The sequence below is a fragment of the Panthera uncia genome, assembly GCF_023721935.1.
Source record: "Panthera uncia isolate 11264 chromosome A3 unlocalized genomic scaffold, Puncia_PCG_1.0 HiC_scaffold_11, whole genome shotgun sequence".
Lineage (NCBI taxonomy): Eukaryota > Metazoa > Chordata > Mammalia > Carnivora > Felidae > Panthera > Panthera uncia.
In genome coordinates, this window is record NW_026057578.1 from 4,889,308 (window position 1) to 4,906,069 (window position 16,762).

Genomic DNA, 16,762 nt, shown 5'->3' on the forward strand with positions numbered 1-16,762 from the left:
TACTTTGATTTTGTCTCCATTGATTATGCTAAGTTTACTTATTAATTTTAATAACTTCCCTGGGGATTCTTTGGGTTTTCTACATAGTACAATGATGTCTGTGAAAAATGATAGTTTTATTTCTTCCTTTCCTATCTTGTTTTATATTTTTAGTAGCTACATCTTATCAGCTTAAGAAAATGTATATTTCTGGGGCGCCTAGGTGGCTCAGTCAGTTAAGCATCTGACTTCAGCTCAGGGCACGATCTCACAGTTCGTGAGTTCGAGCCCCGCGTCGGGCTCTGTGCTGACAGCTCGGAGCCTGGAGCCTGCTTTGGATGCTGTGTCTCCCTGTCTCTCTGCCCCTTTCCCGCTCGCACCCTGTCTCTCTCTCTCTCTCTCTCTCTCAAAAATAAATAAACGTTAAAAGAAAAAAAGAAAATGTGTATTTCTTATTTGCTAAGAGATTATGTTTCAACTTTTTTCTTAAATGAAAACCAATTTTTTAAAAGTTTTATAAGAATCTCTGCACTTAACGTGGGGCTCGAACTGACAACCCTGAGATGAAGAGTCTCATGCTCTACTGACCGAGCCCATCTGGTGCTCCTGTTTTTAAACTTCTAAAAATAATTTCAGGGGCACCTTGGTGGCTCGGTTGGTTAAGCGTCCGACTTCAGCTCAGGTCATGATCTCACGGTTTGTGGGTTCAAGACCCATCTTGGGCTCTGTGCTGACAGCTCAGAGCCTGGAACCTGCTTCGGATTCTGTGTCTCCTTCTCTCTCTGCCCTTCCCCTCGTCACGTTCACTCTCTCTCTCAAAAATAAATATTAAAAAAATGTTAAAAAATATAAAAATAAAAATAATTTCAGACTTACAGAAAAGTTTTAAGAGTAATATAAAGAATTCCTGTCTGTTTTTTACTCAGATTCATCAAGTTTGTTTCAACATTCAGTCTGTCTTTATTTTCCCGGTTTTTCAAAGCCATTTGAGAGTAAATGTGCCCATCATGTTGCTTTCTCTTTAATGACTTCCGTGTGCTTTTTTTCTAACAAGGACATTCACTGTTCACGTATATAATCACAGAATAGTGATCCAACTCAGGAAATTCAATTTTGATACAATACTGTTACCTAATATCTAGATTTTAATCAAATTTTCTAGTGGTCCTAAGAGTGTCCTTTAAATCAGGGTTTTTGTCTGTTTGGTTGGTTTTCAGGTCTAGAATCCAACCCAGCATTGTGTATTGTATTTGATTGTCATGTTTCTTCAGGCTCATTCAATCTCTAACAGTTTCTCAGCCTTTCTTCGCCTCTCGTGATACTCTTGACAGTTTTGAAGAGTACAGGTGATTTATTATATAGAATAAACTTACTAAGAGTTTTTCAAAAAATCCTCAATGAGGTCTGCATTTTATATAATGCTTCTTTTATATCTGTTGAAGATGGCTTTTCTCCTTTAATCTTTTTCCAACTTTCTTGAAAACTTCTTTTGTTATGAAATATAGCACTTGCAGATAATTGGATAAAACGTGTATGAAAAACCCAAGAAGTGTTTATGAAGTAAATGCCCGTGTGGCCATGACTGAGGTCATCCCAGATGCGTGTCCTCCCTACCCTCCTGACCACCACTCCCTCCCTGCCATGCGGTGGCCACCTTCCGATGTTTATGTTCATTACATCCTTCATTTTGTTTCCGGTCTTAGCACCTAAGTATCTGCTTCCAAATAGAACAAGTTAATTTTGTTGTTTCTGAACTTGAAATGTGGGAAATCATATAGGATATGTCACTTTGTGGTTTTGCATGTCGTTTTGAGTTTGTTGATTTTATAACAGTGTGCTGTTTGAATATACTGTACTGATATCTTATCCATCCACTGTTAGAGTACTTCAAGTTTTCTTCCTTTTTATTTTTGAGAGAGAGACAGAGACAGAGCACAAATGGAGGAGAGGGGGGAGGGAGGGAGACAATCCAAAGCAGGCTCCAGGTTCTGAGCTGTCAGCACAGAGCCCGACGTGGGGCTCGAACCCACGAACCGCGGGATCATGACCTGAGCCGAAGTCGGACGCTCAACCGACTCAGCCACCCAGGTGCCCCAGGTTTTCTCACTCTTATGAACAATTTTGCCGTAAACAATCTAATATATGTAGACGGGTGCAAATTAGTACACATCTCTGTAAGACGTACAGCCAGGCAAGAACTCCTAAGTGATGAGACATGCTTGTCTTCTGCTTTAGGAGATGGTGCCAGTTTTCCAAAGTGGTTGCATCAGTGTGTATTCCCACCTTTGCCCCACATTTTATCTGCCCGTTGGTATTGTCAGATTTTAAGATATTAGCCAGTCTGGTAGTGTGCTGGTAGATATGACAGTATTGCTTTGTGATTTTAATTTACATCTTACTTATTTATGAGTTTGAACACCTTTTAATATGTGTGTTGGACATCTGTATTTCTTTTTTGTGAAGTGCCTGCTGAAATCTTTCTTTGGTGAGGAAGACAGATTGTCTCTCTTTTTATTACTATTACTATTTTTTTTAAATTTTAATTTAATTTATTTTTTAAATTTACATCCAAGTTAGCACCTAGTGCAACAATGATTTCAGTAGATTCCTTAGTGCCCCTTACCCATTTAGCCCATCCCCCCCTCCCACAACCCCTCCAGCAACCCTCAGTTTGTTCTCCATAAGTCCTCATATGAGTGAAGTGCTAGGATATTTGTCTTTCTCTGACTGACTAATTTTGCTTAGCATAATACCCTCCGGTTCCATCCGTGTAGTTGCGAATGGCAAGATTTCATTCTTTCTGATTGCCGAGTAATACTCCATTGTATATATACCACATCTTCTCTATCCATTCATCCATCAGTGGACATTTGGGCTCTTTCCATACTTTGGCTATTGTTGGTAGTGCTGCTGTAAACATGGGGGTGAATGTGCCCCTTCGAAACAGCACCCCTGTATCCCTTGGATAAATACCTAGTAGTGCAATTGCTGGGTCGTAGGGTAGTTCCATTTTTAATTTTTTGAGGAACCTCCATACTGTTTTCCAGAGTGGCTGCACCTGTTTGCATTCCCAATCTCTCTTTTTATTATTGACTTGTAGGACCTCTTTGTATATTCTGGATTTCAAACCTTGGTCAGTTATGTACGGTAAACATCTTTCCTCATCTTGTGGCTTGTGTTTCGGCTGTCTTTATGGTGTTCTTTTGGTGACCAGAAGCTATTCATTTTGATGTAAATTTATCAACATTTTCTTTTAGCCTTAGTGCATTTTGAAGCTTCCTTAAAATGTCTTCCTTTACCCCAAGATCATAACATAATGTTTTATATTGCTTTAAAGATTTTTATTTTCTTTCACATTTGGGTCTGTGATCCGTCTGAAAGTAATTTTTGTTCCTTGTATGAACAAGCGGCCCAGTTTCATTTTCCTAATTATGACAATACCACTTTGCAAAAATAGGTTTGTCCCCGTTGCGCTGGGGTGCCACCTCCGTTATAATCCAGTCTGTGATTGGGCTGTCTCTTCTTCCAGCAGTCTGTTCATCTCCCCCTCAGCCAGTACCACACTGTCTTGATTGCTGTAGATTAGTAGTGGGTCTTGATACTTGATTGAGCAAGACTTGCCACCTTGTTTTTCTTCTCTGACATGATTTGGTCCTTCGCATTTTCATATAAATTTCAAAATCAGCTCATCAGATTCTAATAAAACAAAACACTTCTTGGGATTTTGCTTGGGTTTGCATTGGATGGATATATCAGTTTGGGGAGTATTGTCCTCTTTACAATATTTAGACTTCCAATCCATAAACATGGTATATCTTTCTCTTTATGTAGGTTTTCTTGAATGTCCCGATAAAAATCTGGTCATTTTCTCTGTGGAAGTTTTGTGCTTTTTTTTTTTTGCTGGTGTATTTTTAAAGAAATTCAAGACATTTCATTTTATCCAGTTAAAGACTTAAATCTAACTGCAGTACCATTATCGCACTCAACCCAATTAACAAGAATGCCTTCAGCCTACCAATCTATGTTAAATTTTTCCTGTCTCAGAAATGCCTTTTTATGGTTGATTTGTTTGAATCATGATCCAAAGAAGGTCCACACATTTCATTAGGTAGATGTGTCTCTTAAGTCTTTTTTGGTTTGCAGTTTTTTTTTTTTTCCTTTTGATCTTGAATCCCTTTTAATCTCTAATTGATTCTCCCTCTCATCTTTTCCCTACATCATCTATTTGTTGAAGGGGTCATTAGTCTTGTAGAATTTTCCACATTCTGGGTTTGGTGGTCATTATTCTCATGGTGTAATTTAACATATTCCTTTGTTCTTTGTGTTTTCTGTGAACCAAAAATTACACTTGGAGACTTGATTAGATTTTGCTTCAATTTTTTTTTTTTTAAACAATACTTCTTGTGTTGTTTTGTATATTTCTCATTACAAAACATCCCGAAACAATGTCCGGGTGTTCCACTTTTGGAGATGTTCATGTCGAGCAGTGGGTGTAGGTGTTGGATTCTTTCATTATAAAATTCCCCACCAGCCTTTCTTCTCATGACTTTAGTGGTCACAAATAATCATTGCTTAGATCTATTATCTCATTCTGTGTTAGAAAATGGTAATTTTCTTTTTATTGTCTGTGAAATCTGTAGTATGGCCCCATTTTCCATTCTGTTTTTTGTTATTATTGCCTTTTCTTTCTTTTCCCCCTGGATAATTCTTACCAGGGGATTATCAAGTATATTAGTTATGTTGAAGAATCAAGTTTTGGCTTTGATATTCCCTATGTTGTGTTTATTTTCTAGTTCAATAATTTCTCCTCAAATTCATATTATTTTCTTTTTTGAGGGGAGTTTTGTTGCTGTTCTTTTTCTTGTGAGGTATGTTTAGCTATTTTTTTGGCCTTTTTTTTTTTTTGAGTTTATTTACTTATTTTGAGGTAGGGGAAGGAGCAGAGAAGGAGGGAGGGAGAGAGGATCCTAAGCAGGTTCCTCACTGTCATCACGGAGCCCAACGTGGGACTTGAACTCATGAACCTGAGATCATGACCTGAGCGGGAATCAGGAGTTGGACGCTTAACCCACTGAGCAACCCAGACACCCCCTGGCCTTTTTTAAAATAACATTGTCAGGTTGCTGTTAAGTACTGGAAATACTTAAGTGTTAGATTAGCTGCATCCTCAAATTCTGATAGTAATATTTATATTGCTTTTTGCTATCAAGTATTTTTGATGTCTACAATGATTTCTCCTTTGACCAATGAGTTATTTAGAAGTACATTGTTTAATTTCCAAGTATTTGAAGATTTTCCAGGTATCTTTATGTTAATTGTATTCTTAGTTTAAGTCTTCTGTGGTCAGAGAACTTACTCTGTATTATTTCTCTTCCTTTAACGTTTCTGAAACTGCTTTAGGTGGTGGAAGTTCCACGGACACTTGAAGGGAATGTGCATCCCAGTATTTTGGGGTACAGTATCTTCTTATAAACGTCAGTTAGGGCAAGTTGGCTGAAAACACTGTCTAGGTCTTCTGTGTTCTTACTTATTTTCCGTCTGCTTGTTCTGTCAGTTACTGAGAGAGGGATGTTGGAATCTGCTGCTGTGATTATGGATTTGTCTATTTTTCAATTCTAACAGCTTCTTTGGTGTATTTTGAACCTCTGTGCTTGGGTGCATACACATTTAGTAGTGTTCTGTTTTCTTGAATAAATTGATCTATCTGTCTCTGTGTAATGCCTCTCTTTGTCCCTAGTAAATACTCCTTTCTCTGAACCTTACTCCCTGAATTTAACATATGCACTTTCCTTTGATTACTGATTGTATGATATATTTCTGTTCGTATGTTCGTATGTTTTTAACCTATTCATGTCTTATATTTGGAGTGTAGTTATTATAGAAGGCATAGAGTTGGGTCTTGCCTTTTTACCCAATTTAATAATCTCTGCCTTTTAATATGAATGTTTAGGTCATACACATTTGAAGTGACGATTGATATGGTTGGTTGGTTGAAGTCAACCATCGTTCTTTTCGTTTTCTTTTTTAAAAAAATTTTTTAACGTTTGTTTATTTTTTGAGAGACAGAGACAGAGCATGAGCTGGGGAGGGGACGGGGCGGGGGGGAGTCACAGATTCCGAAGCAGGCTCCAGGCTCCGCGAGCTGTCGGCACAGAGCCCGACGCGGGGCTCGAACCCATGAACCATGAGATCATGACCTGAGCCAAAGTCGCTTAACTGACTGAGCCACCCAGATGCCCCCTTTTCGTTTTCTATCGACTCCACTCGTCTTGCTGTTTTCTCCTTTGCTGCTGCTTTCAGAGAGGGGGTGTGTGAACATAATTTGTATTTCATATTTGAAATAGAAGAATCATTTTTTTGGACTTTTTTTGGTTCCATTTTTACGATTCCAGTTTATCTTCGCTATCGGCTTATTAGTTACGCTTCCTTTAATAAATTTGTATTGGTTGTTCTAGGGAGTATAATGTACTTCGCTAACTTATTACAACATGTATTCCAATGAAATGATGCCACTCTGCATACGGTGCGAGGTCCTGCGTGAGCACGTCCTGAGAGTACAGACTACGCTCGGGGGGGCTTCCCTTGCCTCTTCCCACCTTTGGTCCTCTTGTTTTTCTGTAGTGCACGCCATCATGCCTCCCACCCACCGTACCTTGCTACTTTATCTCCTGGAGATAGCCAACTATCTTCTAAAGCAATGAAAATGAGGAACATACTTTTTTGATATTTGCCATCATTTAGGCTGTTTTTGTGCTTTTCATTTCTTTTTGTGAAATGCCCATTCTCACTTGGCATCCTTTGGCCGCAAGAACCTCCTTTTCGATTCTTGTTAGTCTAAGACTGCTGTCCATGAATTCTCACAAGCTTTTATCTGAAACAGTCTTTATTTCGCTTCCATTTAGTTAATAAACTTTAATTTTGAGCGTAGTTTTGGATTTCAAGAAAAATCAAGCAGAGCATGCAGAGTTCCTGTATCCTTCACTGTCTGAGCACGTCCAGCCTTCCCAGCAGCCCTTCCACGTGTTTTTTTTTTTTTAATTTTTGTTTAATGTTTGCTTATTTTTGAGAGAGAAAGACAGAAAGAGACAGAGCATGAGCAGGGGAGGGGCAGAGAGAGAGGGAGACACAGAATCCGAAGCAGGCTCCATCCAGGCTCTGAGCCGTCAGCACAGAGCCCGACGTGGGGCTCAAACCCACGAACCGTGAGATCATGACCTGAGCCGAAGTCTGGCGTTTAACCGATGGAGCCCCCCCCCCCCCCCCCCCCCCGCCAGGCACCCCAGCCCTTCTGCATGATAATCATGCTTATTTTAAAGTCCTTGTGTGATCGGTCTGTGTCTGGGTCCCATGGCCTCCCCCTCCATGTCCTCCTGCCTTCCTCCTGCACATCTGGCTCACTCCCCTGTGTTCTCCTCCCCTCTCTTGAGGGTCTTGTCACTGTCCATCCTCGTTCATTTGCTTGCCTACATCCCGGTGGGAGCTGTGCCCCTCAGGGCAGGCCCTGGAACACGGGCATCTCTTGGCCCTGCGTCTGGGGCTGGGTAATTGGGCTAACTCACAGACTCACGACAGTGACCGCACCAGTGGGTGGGAGAAGGAAGGACGAAGACACAAGAGGTTACTTCCATGCTAAGAGTTCCAGGGAACATTGCTGAGTAAAATTGAGTCATCCACTTTATATTTCAAAAAATTCACAAAAATAACACATTCTTGAAACATTTAGCAATTTCAGGAGTTCTCTGAAACAGGGAGTCTCGCTCCCCCACCACTACAGTCTAAGGTAATATATGCTTCCAGACTTTTCCCTAAATGAGTGTATGCATAGGCAAGTAACGTGTATCGCACATACATACGTAAACATAGTTTGTATTAAGAAATGGGCTCATACTGTATATAAAATTCTTCACGTCATCTTTTCATTTACGGTATCACAGGCGTCTTTCTAAGTCAGTGCATATCTATCGGTAACTTTGAAACTGCTTATACAGCATGCCCATGGATAGATCTAGCATAACTTCTTTAAGCTTCCCTCTTTTGCTAGACATTTTAATTGCAGTTCTTTGCTTGTATTGTGATACTGATGGCTGATGCGCTTGAGGGCTTACCACGGGCCAGGGACCATGCCCTGAGCTTCCGGTGGCTGAGCTCATCGAACTTTCTAATGCTTTCTGAATCACGCACAGTTGTTCTCTCTCCTTTCTCCTCATTAGCATAGCTGGCACTGAGAAGGACTGAGCCTGATGCTTCTGGACTGTGCTCATCCACTATGACCTCTCCAGGTCATTCCAGCCCAAAGCAGCCAAGTTTTCCAAAGTGTTGGTGCCAGAGCACTGGCGTGTGGGAGTCTTTAGCTTTCCCGTTCTGTATTCACTGCAGCGGATACACTGTCGCTCCCTGCTTCAGGGGCCCTCCCTTGCCCCTCTCCTCACTTCCCTTAAGAGGGCAGGTCCCTTGCGACCACTCAAAGCTGGATTCAGGTCTGTCTATCCATTCTATGGCCCTGGAAGCAGATTGGGGATCTTAGTTGCTTGATTTCCCAGGGGAGGCCAACCTGAATGTGGTCCAGTGAAATGTAATCAGGGACTTTATAGTGTCTGTTTTCGACTTTCCCAAACCTCCTGGCTGCCAGATCTCGACCTTTCATCCCAGGGGTGGTATAAGTCTCTCCGAGGACAGGCTTGAGTTGGATTTTTTTCCTGTCGTGTGCTGGGCCAAACGACTACCTCTTTGAATTCCACATTTCCAGTCTTTTCCTGCAAATCAAGGTGGGTTTGCAACTTCAGCTAATTCTGATGTACGGCCAGAAATGATGCGTGCTGTTCCTGGGTTGTGAGGGGCTCAGAGGAACAGGCAGAGGCGGGCAGGGGCTCCTTTCCATTGGCTCCAAGAAGCCTTTCCAGAGTGCCTGTCCCTCATCTTGGGCAGAGGCCTCCAGGCCACAGCTGATCACACTGACTTTCCCCTGTATTAATGTCTTTGTTTAAAACTGCTTTCCTGGGGCGCCTGGGTGGCTCAGTTGGTTAAGCGTCCGACTTTGACTCATATCGTGATCTCATGGTTTGTGGATTCAAGCCCCACGTTGGGCTCTGTGCTGACAGCTCAGAGCCTGCAGCCTGCTTCAGTTTCTATCTCTCTCTCTCTCTCTCTCTCTGCCCCTACCCCACTCGTGTTCGTGCTTGTCTCTCCCTGTGTCTCAACAATAAATACACATTGAGAAACAAAACAAAACAAAACGCTGCTTTACTGAGGCATATATGTCAGGCAATAAAATTCACCCACCTAAAGCACCCAGGTGGATACGTGTCAACAGTCACGCAACCCTCAACCAGAGGCACATTTGAACATTGCCATCACCGCCTTGTGTCCTTGTTCTTGCTTTTGCCCTCTGTCCCTCGCTTCCTCCCCACTGCGGACCAGGCAACCAGCGATTTGTGTCTGGAGGCGAAGATTTTGCCTTTTCTAGAATTCCTTATAAACGGAATGGTGTGTCGTGTTGTCTTTTCTCTCTGGCTTCTTTTCCTTAGTAAAATACGTTGGGAAGTTATCCCCGTTATTACCACTAGGCTGTTCCCTTTTTAGTGCTGCGTCCTAGTCCATTGTATGGACAGTTGGTGCCTTGTGTGTATATTCCCTCGGCGAGGAACATGGAAATTCTTCCACTTTGTGGCTATTGTGAATCGCGCCAGTATGAACATTTGTGTACAAGTCTGTGTGTGGACATAAGTTTTCATTTCATCTGGCCAAATACCTAAGAATGAATTGCTGGATTGAATGATAAATGCATATTTAGCTTTTTAAGAACCTACCGTTTTCTAAATTTCTGTACTATTTTGCATTCCTACCAACAGTATCTGTAGGTTCCTGTTGCCCCATATCTGTGCCAGCAAAGGTGTTGGCTTTTAATAAAAAGCCAGCAAAGGTGTTGGCTTTTAATAAAAGTATTAATTTTAGTTATTTTTTTTAATTTTTAAATTTTATTTTAAGTAGGCTCCACGCCCATTGTGGGGCTTGAACTCACGACCCTGAGATCAAGACCTGAGCTGAGATCAAGAGTCGGATGCTTAACTGACTGTGGCCCCCAGGTGCCCCTCAGCAGTTTCAGATTTACAGAAGAGTTGCAAAGCTAGTACAGAGGGTTTCTTATACCTTTAATCTCCTAATGAGATGGTTCTCAACCAGGGCTGATTTTTGCCCCCATAGACCTGTCGCAATGTCCGGAGACATAGTTTAGTTGTCACATCATGGGGTGGGGGGCAGTCAGGGGGATTCTACAGACACCTAGTGGGTAGAGGCCATTTGAGATTGAGGTGGCCGTCGGATGCCTCTTGGGACCTTTTCCTTCTGCATTTACTGGTCACTGAATTCCCGCCTACTGTCATGGAGCCTCTCTCCCGAGTCTATCTAGGCCTGAAGAATCAATCCAAAAAGGAGAAAGTCGTTTTTCTCCAGTTCCAAGTGGACGGTTTCAACCTCCAGTGACCACCAGACCAGAGGACACAGGTCTGGTTCCTATAGGACAGTGACCCACATGGGAATGACTATCTTTGGACGTTCCTTGACCGTCTCTCCTCCCTCTGGACAGAGGTCACTGACTTTGCTTTGTTCCTTGGTTTTACTACCTGCCCTTCACACAGTGCCTGTAATTAGCATACCGCCACTCAGTGTTGCCCAAGTAACTGTGTAGATCATTTCTCATCTCCACAGTCAGATTATTGCCAGAGGGCTGAATGACATCCTCCGGGACTTCAGTAACAACGAGGAGGACTTCTTAACGGTCATGGAGATTGTGGTCAGATTGTCAGAAGACGCAGGTGTGTACCAGGATTGTGTACGTTTATTTTTTCACTTGTGTGTTTCCAAGAAATTGCATATAACCACCGATAGTGAATTAAAAAGAAAACCTGGGTATTGATCGAAAATTTTAAGCAATGTCTAAGCATGAATGGATATTGTCATCAACAATGGGTGTCTTATTTGGCATCAAATTATCCTTATTTTTAGAAAATTAGAATGACTAATGGCCATGAATGCCATTTGCCCTGGCAGTTAAGGCCTTTTGTATTTCATGCATTTTGCCCGACTGTTGGTTGCTAAGAAAGACCACATCAAAACAAGTCTTTTGGATTAGAACAATCCCAGTCATTAGTTTCTGTCACCTGTAATCTTTGTAGGCTGATCTTGATTTCTCTCTCTCTCTCTCTCTCTCTCTCTCTCTCTCTCTCTGTCTACTTCTCCATGATTGCACTCCGGGGAGGAAAGCACGCTGCTGGGTGGTAGACACTGAGATGTCCCTCCTCGCCCCTCCTCCCCCGTGCACGCAGGAGTGAGTGGTGGGGTTACCAGTACTGAGAGCTGCCCTGCGCCCCCCCGCCCCCCATTTGTAACGATCAGTGAACAGCTTCAGAAAGTTTCTGAAATCTTACACTGCTTTAGATTTTGATCATTTTCACTGAAAATAGAAAAATAAGCATTCCATATAGCTCCTGTATTAGTTTAAAATATTCAGATGAATATGACACAATGCTTTCAAAAAGGCCCAAGTGGATGTTTTGAATCCTTAAATGGGTTCTCTTTGTAAATGAGTCACCATTTACAGTACTGAAGCAATTATATATTTGTGTTAAATTTAATGTGGTATATTGGAGCTAGAGCCGCTCTTTTGTTTAATGCTCTGCCTTAGAAATAATTGGGATGCGTGGATTGTGGGGGAGTGCATTTATGAAAGAATTATTTATAATGTATACATTCCGGCTGGAATTTAAATAAGCACAACCCATAGGTCTGGCATATGTGCCATTAGTTGTAATGGCTTTTGGACGCTGGCCCAGCGTTGCAGACTGCCTGCTCCCTCCTCGATTTATATATGGCTTGTTATAATAGAGTTGTCATTCTCCCTTCCTTTTATGTTTTTATATTGCTGGATAGCTTATTAGCTTTTTAAGCCTGTCTGTAGCATAAATACTCTAAACGGGAAATGATTTTTAAACTGCGTTTGTCTAATTTCCTCGATGAAGTATTTTAGTAAGAAAAGCTGGAAACTATCGCCATACACTCTGTAAGATGCCTGGCTTATTCTTACACGATTCTTTTCTGATTTTTTATTGCTGCAGAGCCCACGGTGCGGACCGACCTGATGGAACAGATTCCTCCCATTGCCGTCTTTTTACAAGAAAACAGATCAAATTTTCCAGGGGTGCTCACTGACTGTCTTACACCGATCGTAGTGAGGTACCTCACGGATCCGAGCAACCAGGTGTGAAAAATTGTAACCTTACGATCTGTGCAGCGAATTCTCCTTCGTCATATTTGTAGCTGATATCCATAATTCAGAAAGCAGCTTTGTGGAGTTAAGTGATTCAAGAACAAAAGATCTATTTGTGCTTGGTTCCTCCAATTGTTCAGGCACATAGCGCTCATTCTCATTATCATGAGATACCTCTTTTTTTTTTTTAACTTTTTATTATGGAAATTTTCAAACACACAGCAGTAGAGGGAATATTAAAATGAATGTCCGTGTACTCTCTACCCAGCTTCGACTGTCATTAACATTTGACCAGTGTTTTCTCATTTATCTTAAGATAATCCAACCCGGATAAAAGCATTTCCCAGAGACCGTATCATTTCTACTGCAGATGCTTTAGTATTACTCTCTGAGAAATACGGATACTTTTTAAAACACATAATAGCAATCCCATTATCACATGGATAGAATTTATGAATAGATCTTTGCTATTTCACTAATCTCTAGTCATTGTTCAGATTTTTCACTTTTCTCAGAAATCTGGTTTGACGCGGGCAGTCTCTTTAAATCAAATCCACATGAGGTCCATATATTACATTTGACTGATGTACCTTTTACAATTTCTTTTAATTTGTCATAATTCATCCTCCCTTTTATTCCTCTGCTCTAAGGAAACTAAGTCATAAGACTATAGGATTCCCCACACTTGGGATCTGGCTGATCACATCCCCATAGTGTGGTTTGAGATGTTCCTCTGTTGCCAGTACTTCCTACGAACTGCTAGTTAAGCCTACAGCCTTAGACAGACTCAGAGTTTTGGGTTGTTGGATAAGAATCCTTTTTAGGCCCTGCTGCTGTATCAGATCAGGAAGCACAAAAGCAGTGTGGCTTGGGTTTTGTCAGCCTTATCTGTTCTTTACAAAATTCCCCACCATGAGTTTGTATTGATATTTCCAAGTTAAACTGAGGATTATAGGGCTTTTACTTATTTGATTTTATGTTTGTAACTCTTGTGGTTTTTTTTTGTCTTGTTTTTGTCTTTTTACACGGTACACATCTTGCTTTTTAATGGCATTAGTGTGTGTGTGTGTGTGTGTGTGTGTGTGTGTGTCCAAAATAAAAATGCCAGTATGATTACTAACAGTTTGGTGGGATAACCGAATATAGTTTAAGGTTTCTTTGCCGTTCTTTTTGTTTTTGGACTGTCTCCCACTAGAGACGCACAGTCGCACAGTCGTATTAACATTAGTAGTAATGAGACTGTGTTTCAAAGTTACTTGTATTAACCCTTTTTGTGCCTAAGCTCTCAACTTGATCTGCCATTAGGCTCATTTATCTTCATTTATTTTTGAGTTTTAGGAATTGCTTTAGCTTTTACATTTGGATTTAATTTAGACTTATAATAATTATTTAAGATGTTTGTCCATGATTCCAAGTCAAAACTGTAAAACAAAGCACATTCAGAAACATCTGACTTCTATCCCTACCTCCTCCATCTGTTCCCTCCTCCTTCTGTAGATAGCCATTTTTTCTATGTTTTGATTTATTCTTTTTTTCTTTAAAAAAAAAAAAAAGTTTATTTTTTTATTTGAGAGAGAGCAAAAGAGACAGAGATGGATCATGAGCAGGGGAGGGGCAGAGAAAGAGAATCCCAAGCAGGCTCCGTGCTATCAGCACAGAGCCCGAGGCAGAGCTTGAACTCACGAACCATGAGATCATGACCTCAGCCAAAATCGAGTGGGATGCTCAACAGACTGAGCCACCCAGGCGCCCCTTAGGTTTTAATTTATTCTTACCTTTAAAAAATACACAGAGGGGGGGCCCCTGGGTGGCTCAGTCAGTTAAGCGTCCAACTTCACCTGAGGTCATGATCTCGCAGTCCGTGAGTTCGAGCCCCGCGTCGGGGTCTCTGCCGACAGCTCAGCTCAGAGCCTGGAGCCTGCTTCGGATTCTGTGTCTCCCTCTCTCTGCTTCTCCCCTGCGTGCAGTCTGCCTCCCTCTCTCTCTGTCTCTCAAAAATAAATAAACATTAAAAAAAATTTTTTTTTTTAGTGCACACAAGTGGGTAACTCTGAGCAGATACGTGTATGTCCTTGTGTTCCTTGTTCCTTTCTCAGATGCAAAGTGGCGGGCCATGCCTGATGCTCTGTCCCTTGCTTTCCCCACCATCCAGGGTATTCTGCAGATCACTCCTTTGCAGTCTAGGCAAAGCTCCCTCCTCCCTTTTTCCAGTAGCAAGCTCCTCCACTACGAGGATGGAGCGTAGTTTATTGATAGACATTTGGGTTCTTTCTACTTTTCTGTCACTTCAGAATTGTTGCCACAGGTAGCCTCGCAGCCTTTCTATTTGTCAGTTACTCTGGGATTTGCACAAAGGCTAAATGTATTTTTTTTTTTTAAGTTTATTTATTTATTGTGAGAGAGAGAATGGGAGCAGGGGAGGGAAAAGCGAGAGGGAGAGACAGAATCCCGAGCAGGGTCCGTGCTGTCAGTGCAGAGCCCGACGCGGGCCATGACCTGAGCTGAAACCAGGAGTTGGATGCTTCATGAACTGAGCCAGCCAGGCACCCCAGAGGCTAAATGTATTTATGATTTTTAATGATATGCCAAGTTTTCATTATTACTGTTTTCAGGAAGTTCTGCCATTTTGGCTTGCTATTTCTCCCTTGCTCTGAGTATTTTTATAAATTTTTTTTTTTTTAACGTTTATTTATTTTTGGGACAGAGAGAGACAGAGCATGAACGGGGGAGGGGCAGAGAGAGAGGGAGGCACAGAATCGGAAGCAGGCTCCAGGCTCTGAGCCGTCAGCCCAGAGCCCGACGTGGGGCTCGAACTCACAAACTGCGAGATCGTGACCTGAGCTGAAGTCGGACGCTTAACCGACTGAGCCACCCAGGCACCCCTTTTTTTTTTTTTTTATTTTTAAATTTTTTTTTTTTTTGCTCTGAGTATTTCCAATAAGGAAGAAAGTGCTTCTGTTTCCACTCTCCTGATGTCAGTGTTTTGATTACTTTTACGTGTTCTTGTCTAGGTGCTTCCATCTTCCCCCACATAGGTCTGAGCTTAACGTGATGCAGTTTTCCCCATCCATTCATTTATTCCGGCGGTTTCTGAGTGCCCGATATGAGCCAAGCGTGGTGCTTTGTGCTGGGGATAAAGACCTGAGTGGGACCGATTTCCTGCCCCAGAAAGCAAATCTGCACGTAGTGGACATTGTACATCTTCATATTCTTCCTGTTTTTACTTTGGTTGAATGCTTAGCTTTCTTCCAGCTTTTTTGATACGGTAGATGCAGTGAGCGTCTGTTCTTTTTGAAAATGAGATTGCACTGGGTCAGAGAACTTGACATTTCCTTGACCTTTGTCATAGATCACTGCCATCTGTTTGGTTCCAGAAGGGGAGAGGCTAGAACGGTGGTTTGGACCCCAGGCTCTCGGCTGTGTGTGCCGAAGAGTCATATCAGTGGCTCAGGCCCTGCGACAGCCAGACCCACTGCCCTCGCACGGTGGCCACTCCTTTTGCCTTGGCGTCTCCGGAGCTCAAGTCCCCAAGAGGGCCTTCCACCCCCTCACCGCAGCCTGCCCTCCCTGCTCGGCCACCGCGCTGAGGCTTCACAGGTCCCTGAGGTCCTCCTCGGCTGTCCCCTCCCTCATGTCCCCCTTTCTGGTCTCTCCACTGGCACCCTCCCCCGCGGCCCCCCCGCCCCCAGTTGTGTCCTTCTGACAGTGCCTCTGCCGCTCTGGTCCTGCCTGCCCATCACAGCCCTCCTGCATCACGGAGGCTGAGTCTGCGGGGCGGGGGGTGCACTGATTGGTGCCATCGCACATTTATGGATTCGATCGCAGCCGACTGCAACACTGTCCGCCTACCCTTTCACTTGTCCCTGCTCAGCTGCTCCCACGTCGCCCAAGGCAGCTCTTTCAGGCCTCTGCCACTGTCATCAAGCCTCTTCACCTTGCCCTGCCTGGCACCAAACAGGTGACCTGGCCTTTGCCTCCACAGAGGAAATAGAGACCTTCGGTCTTCATCCCCTCCCTCGATGAGTGGAAGCCGCGTCTGCTTCTTCCAGTCCCCCGGAGCCGCAGCCTGGGGCCATCGAAATCCTCCCTTCTCCCGCCTCCCTCGCCCAGCTGGACCTTGCCGTGTGTCCTTTCTGTCCACGATAAATATACAACTCTTGAGTGCGCCCCCTCTTCTCCGTTCGTATCACCTTCAAACATAGAAAGGCAGCAGAGTCCGATCTCCCCGGAGGGTTTTCCTTCAGACTCTGCAATGCCTTCGGGCACAGCCGACCCCATGGGCCGCCAGCCCCCCACCCGCCATGGCACCTCCAATTGGTGCCTCCCCCTCACTCTGCCCAGGCTGGTAGCCTTGCTCCTTCCAGAGGCCCCTCTTCTCCTCCTCCTGTCTAGCTCTGCCTCACTGTGACTGAGGCCAGCCCTTTCAGAAATCCCCCCTCCCACCCTGTGGGAGTGCCTCACGGTCCCCAGGGGGTAGTAAGATCTGAATTAGGCCAAGATCCAGATTCTTTTGCATATGAG

At 43.1% G+C, this 16,762-nt stretch overlaps 1 protein-coding gene across 8 annotated transcripts in view; it reads left to right on the plus strand.

Moving 5' to 3' along the window:
• Positions 1 to 16,762, plus strand: part of LOC125936457 (serine/threonine-protein phosphatase 4 regulatory subunit 1-like) — an 82,694-nt gene that overhangs the window by 30,124 nt on the left and 35,808 nt on the right. For 7 of the 8 annotated variants that reach the window (XM_049650557.1, XM_049650560.1, XM_049650561.1 and 4 more), the window contains 2 exons: positions 10,684 to 10,790; positions 12,090 to 12,232. In XM_049650557.1, coding sequence (XP_049506514.1) covers positions 10,684 to 10,790; positions 12,090 to 12,232 — 250 coding nt within the window. Of the gene's footprint in view, positions 1 to 10,683; positions 10,808 to 12,089; positions 12,233 to 16,762 lie in introns of all 8 variants that reach the window. The other variant, XM_049650565.1, reaches the window with a different exon arrangement.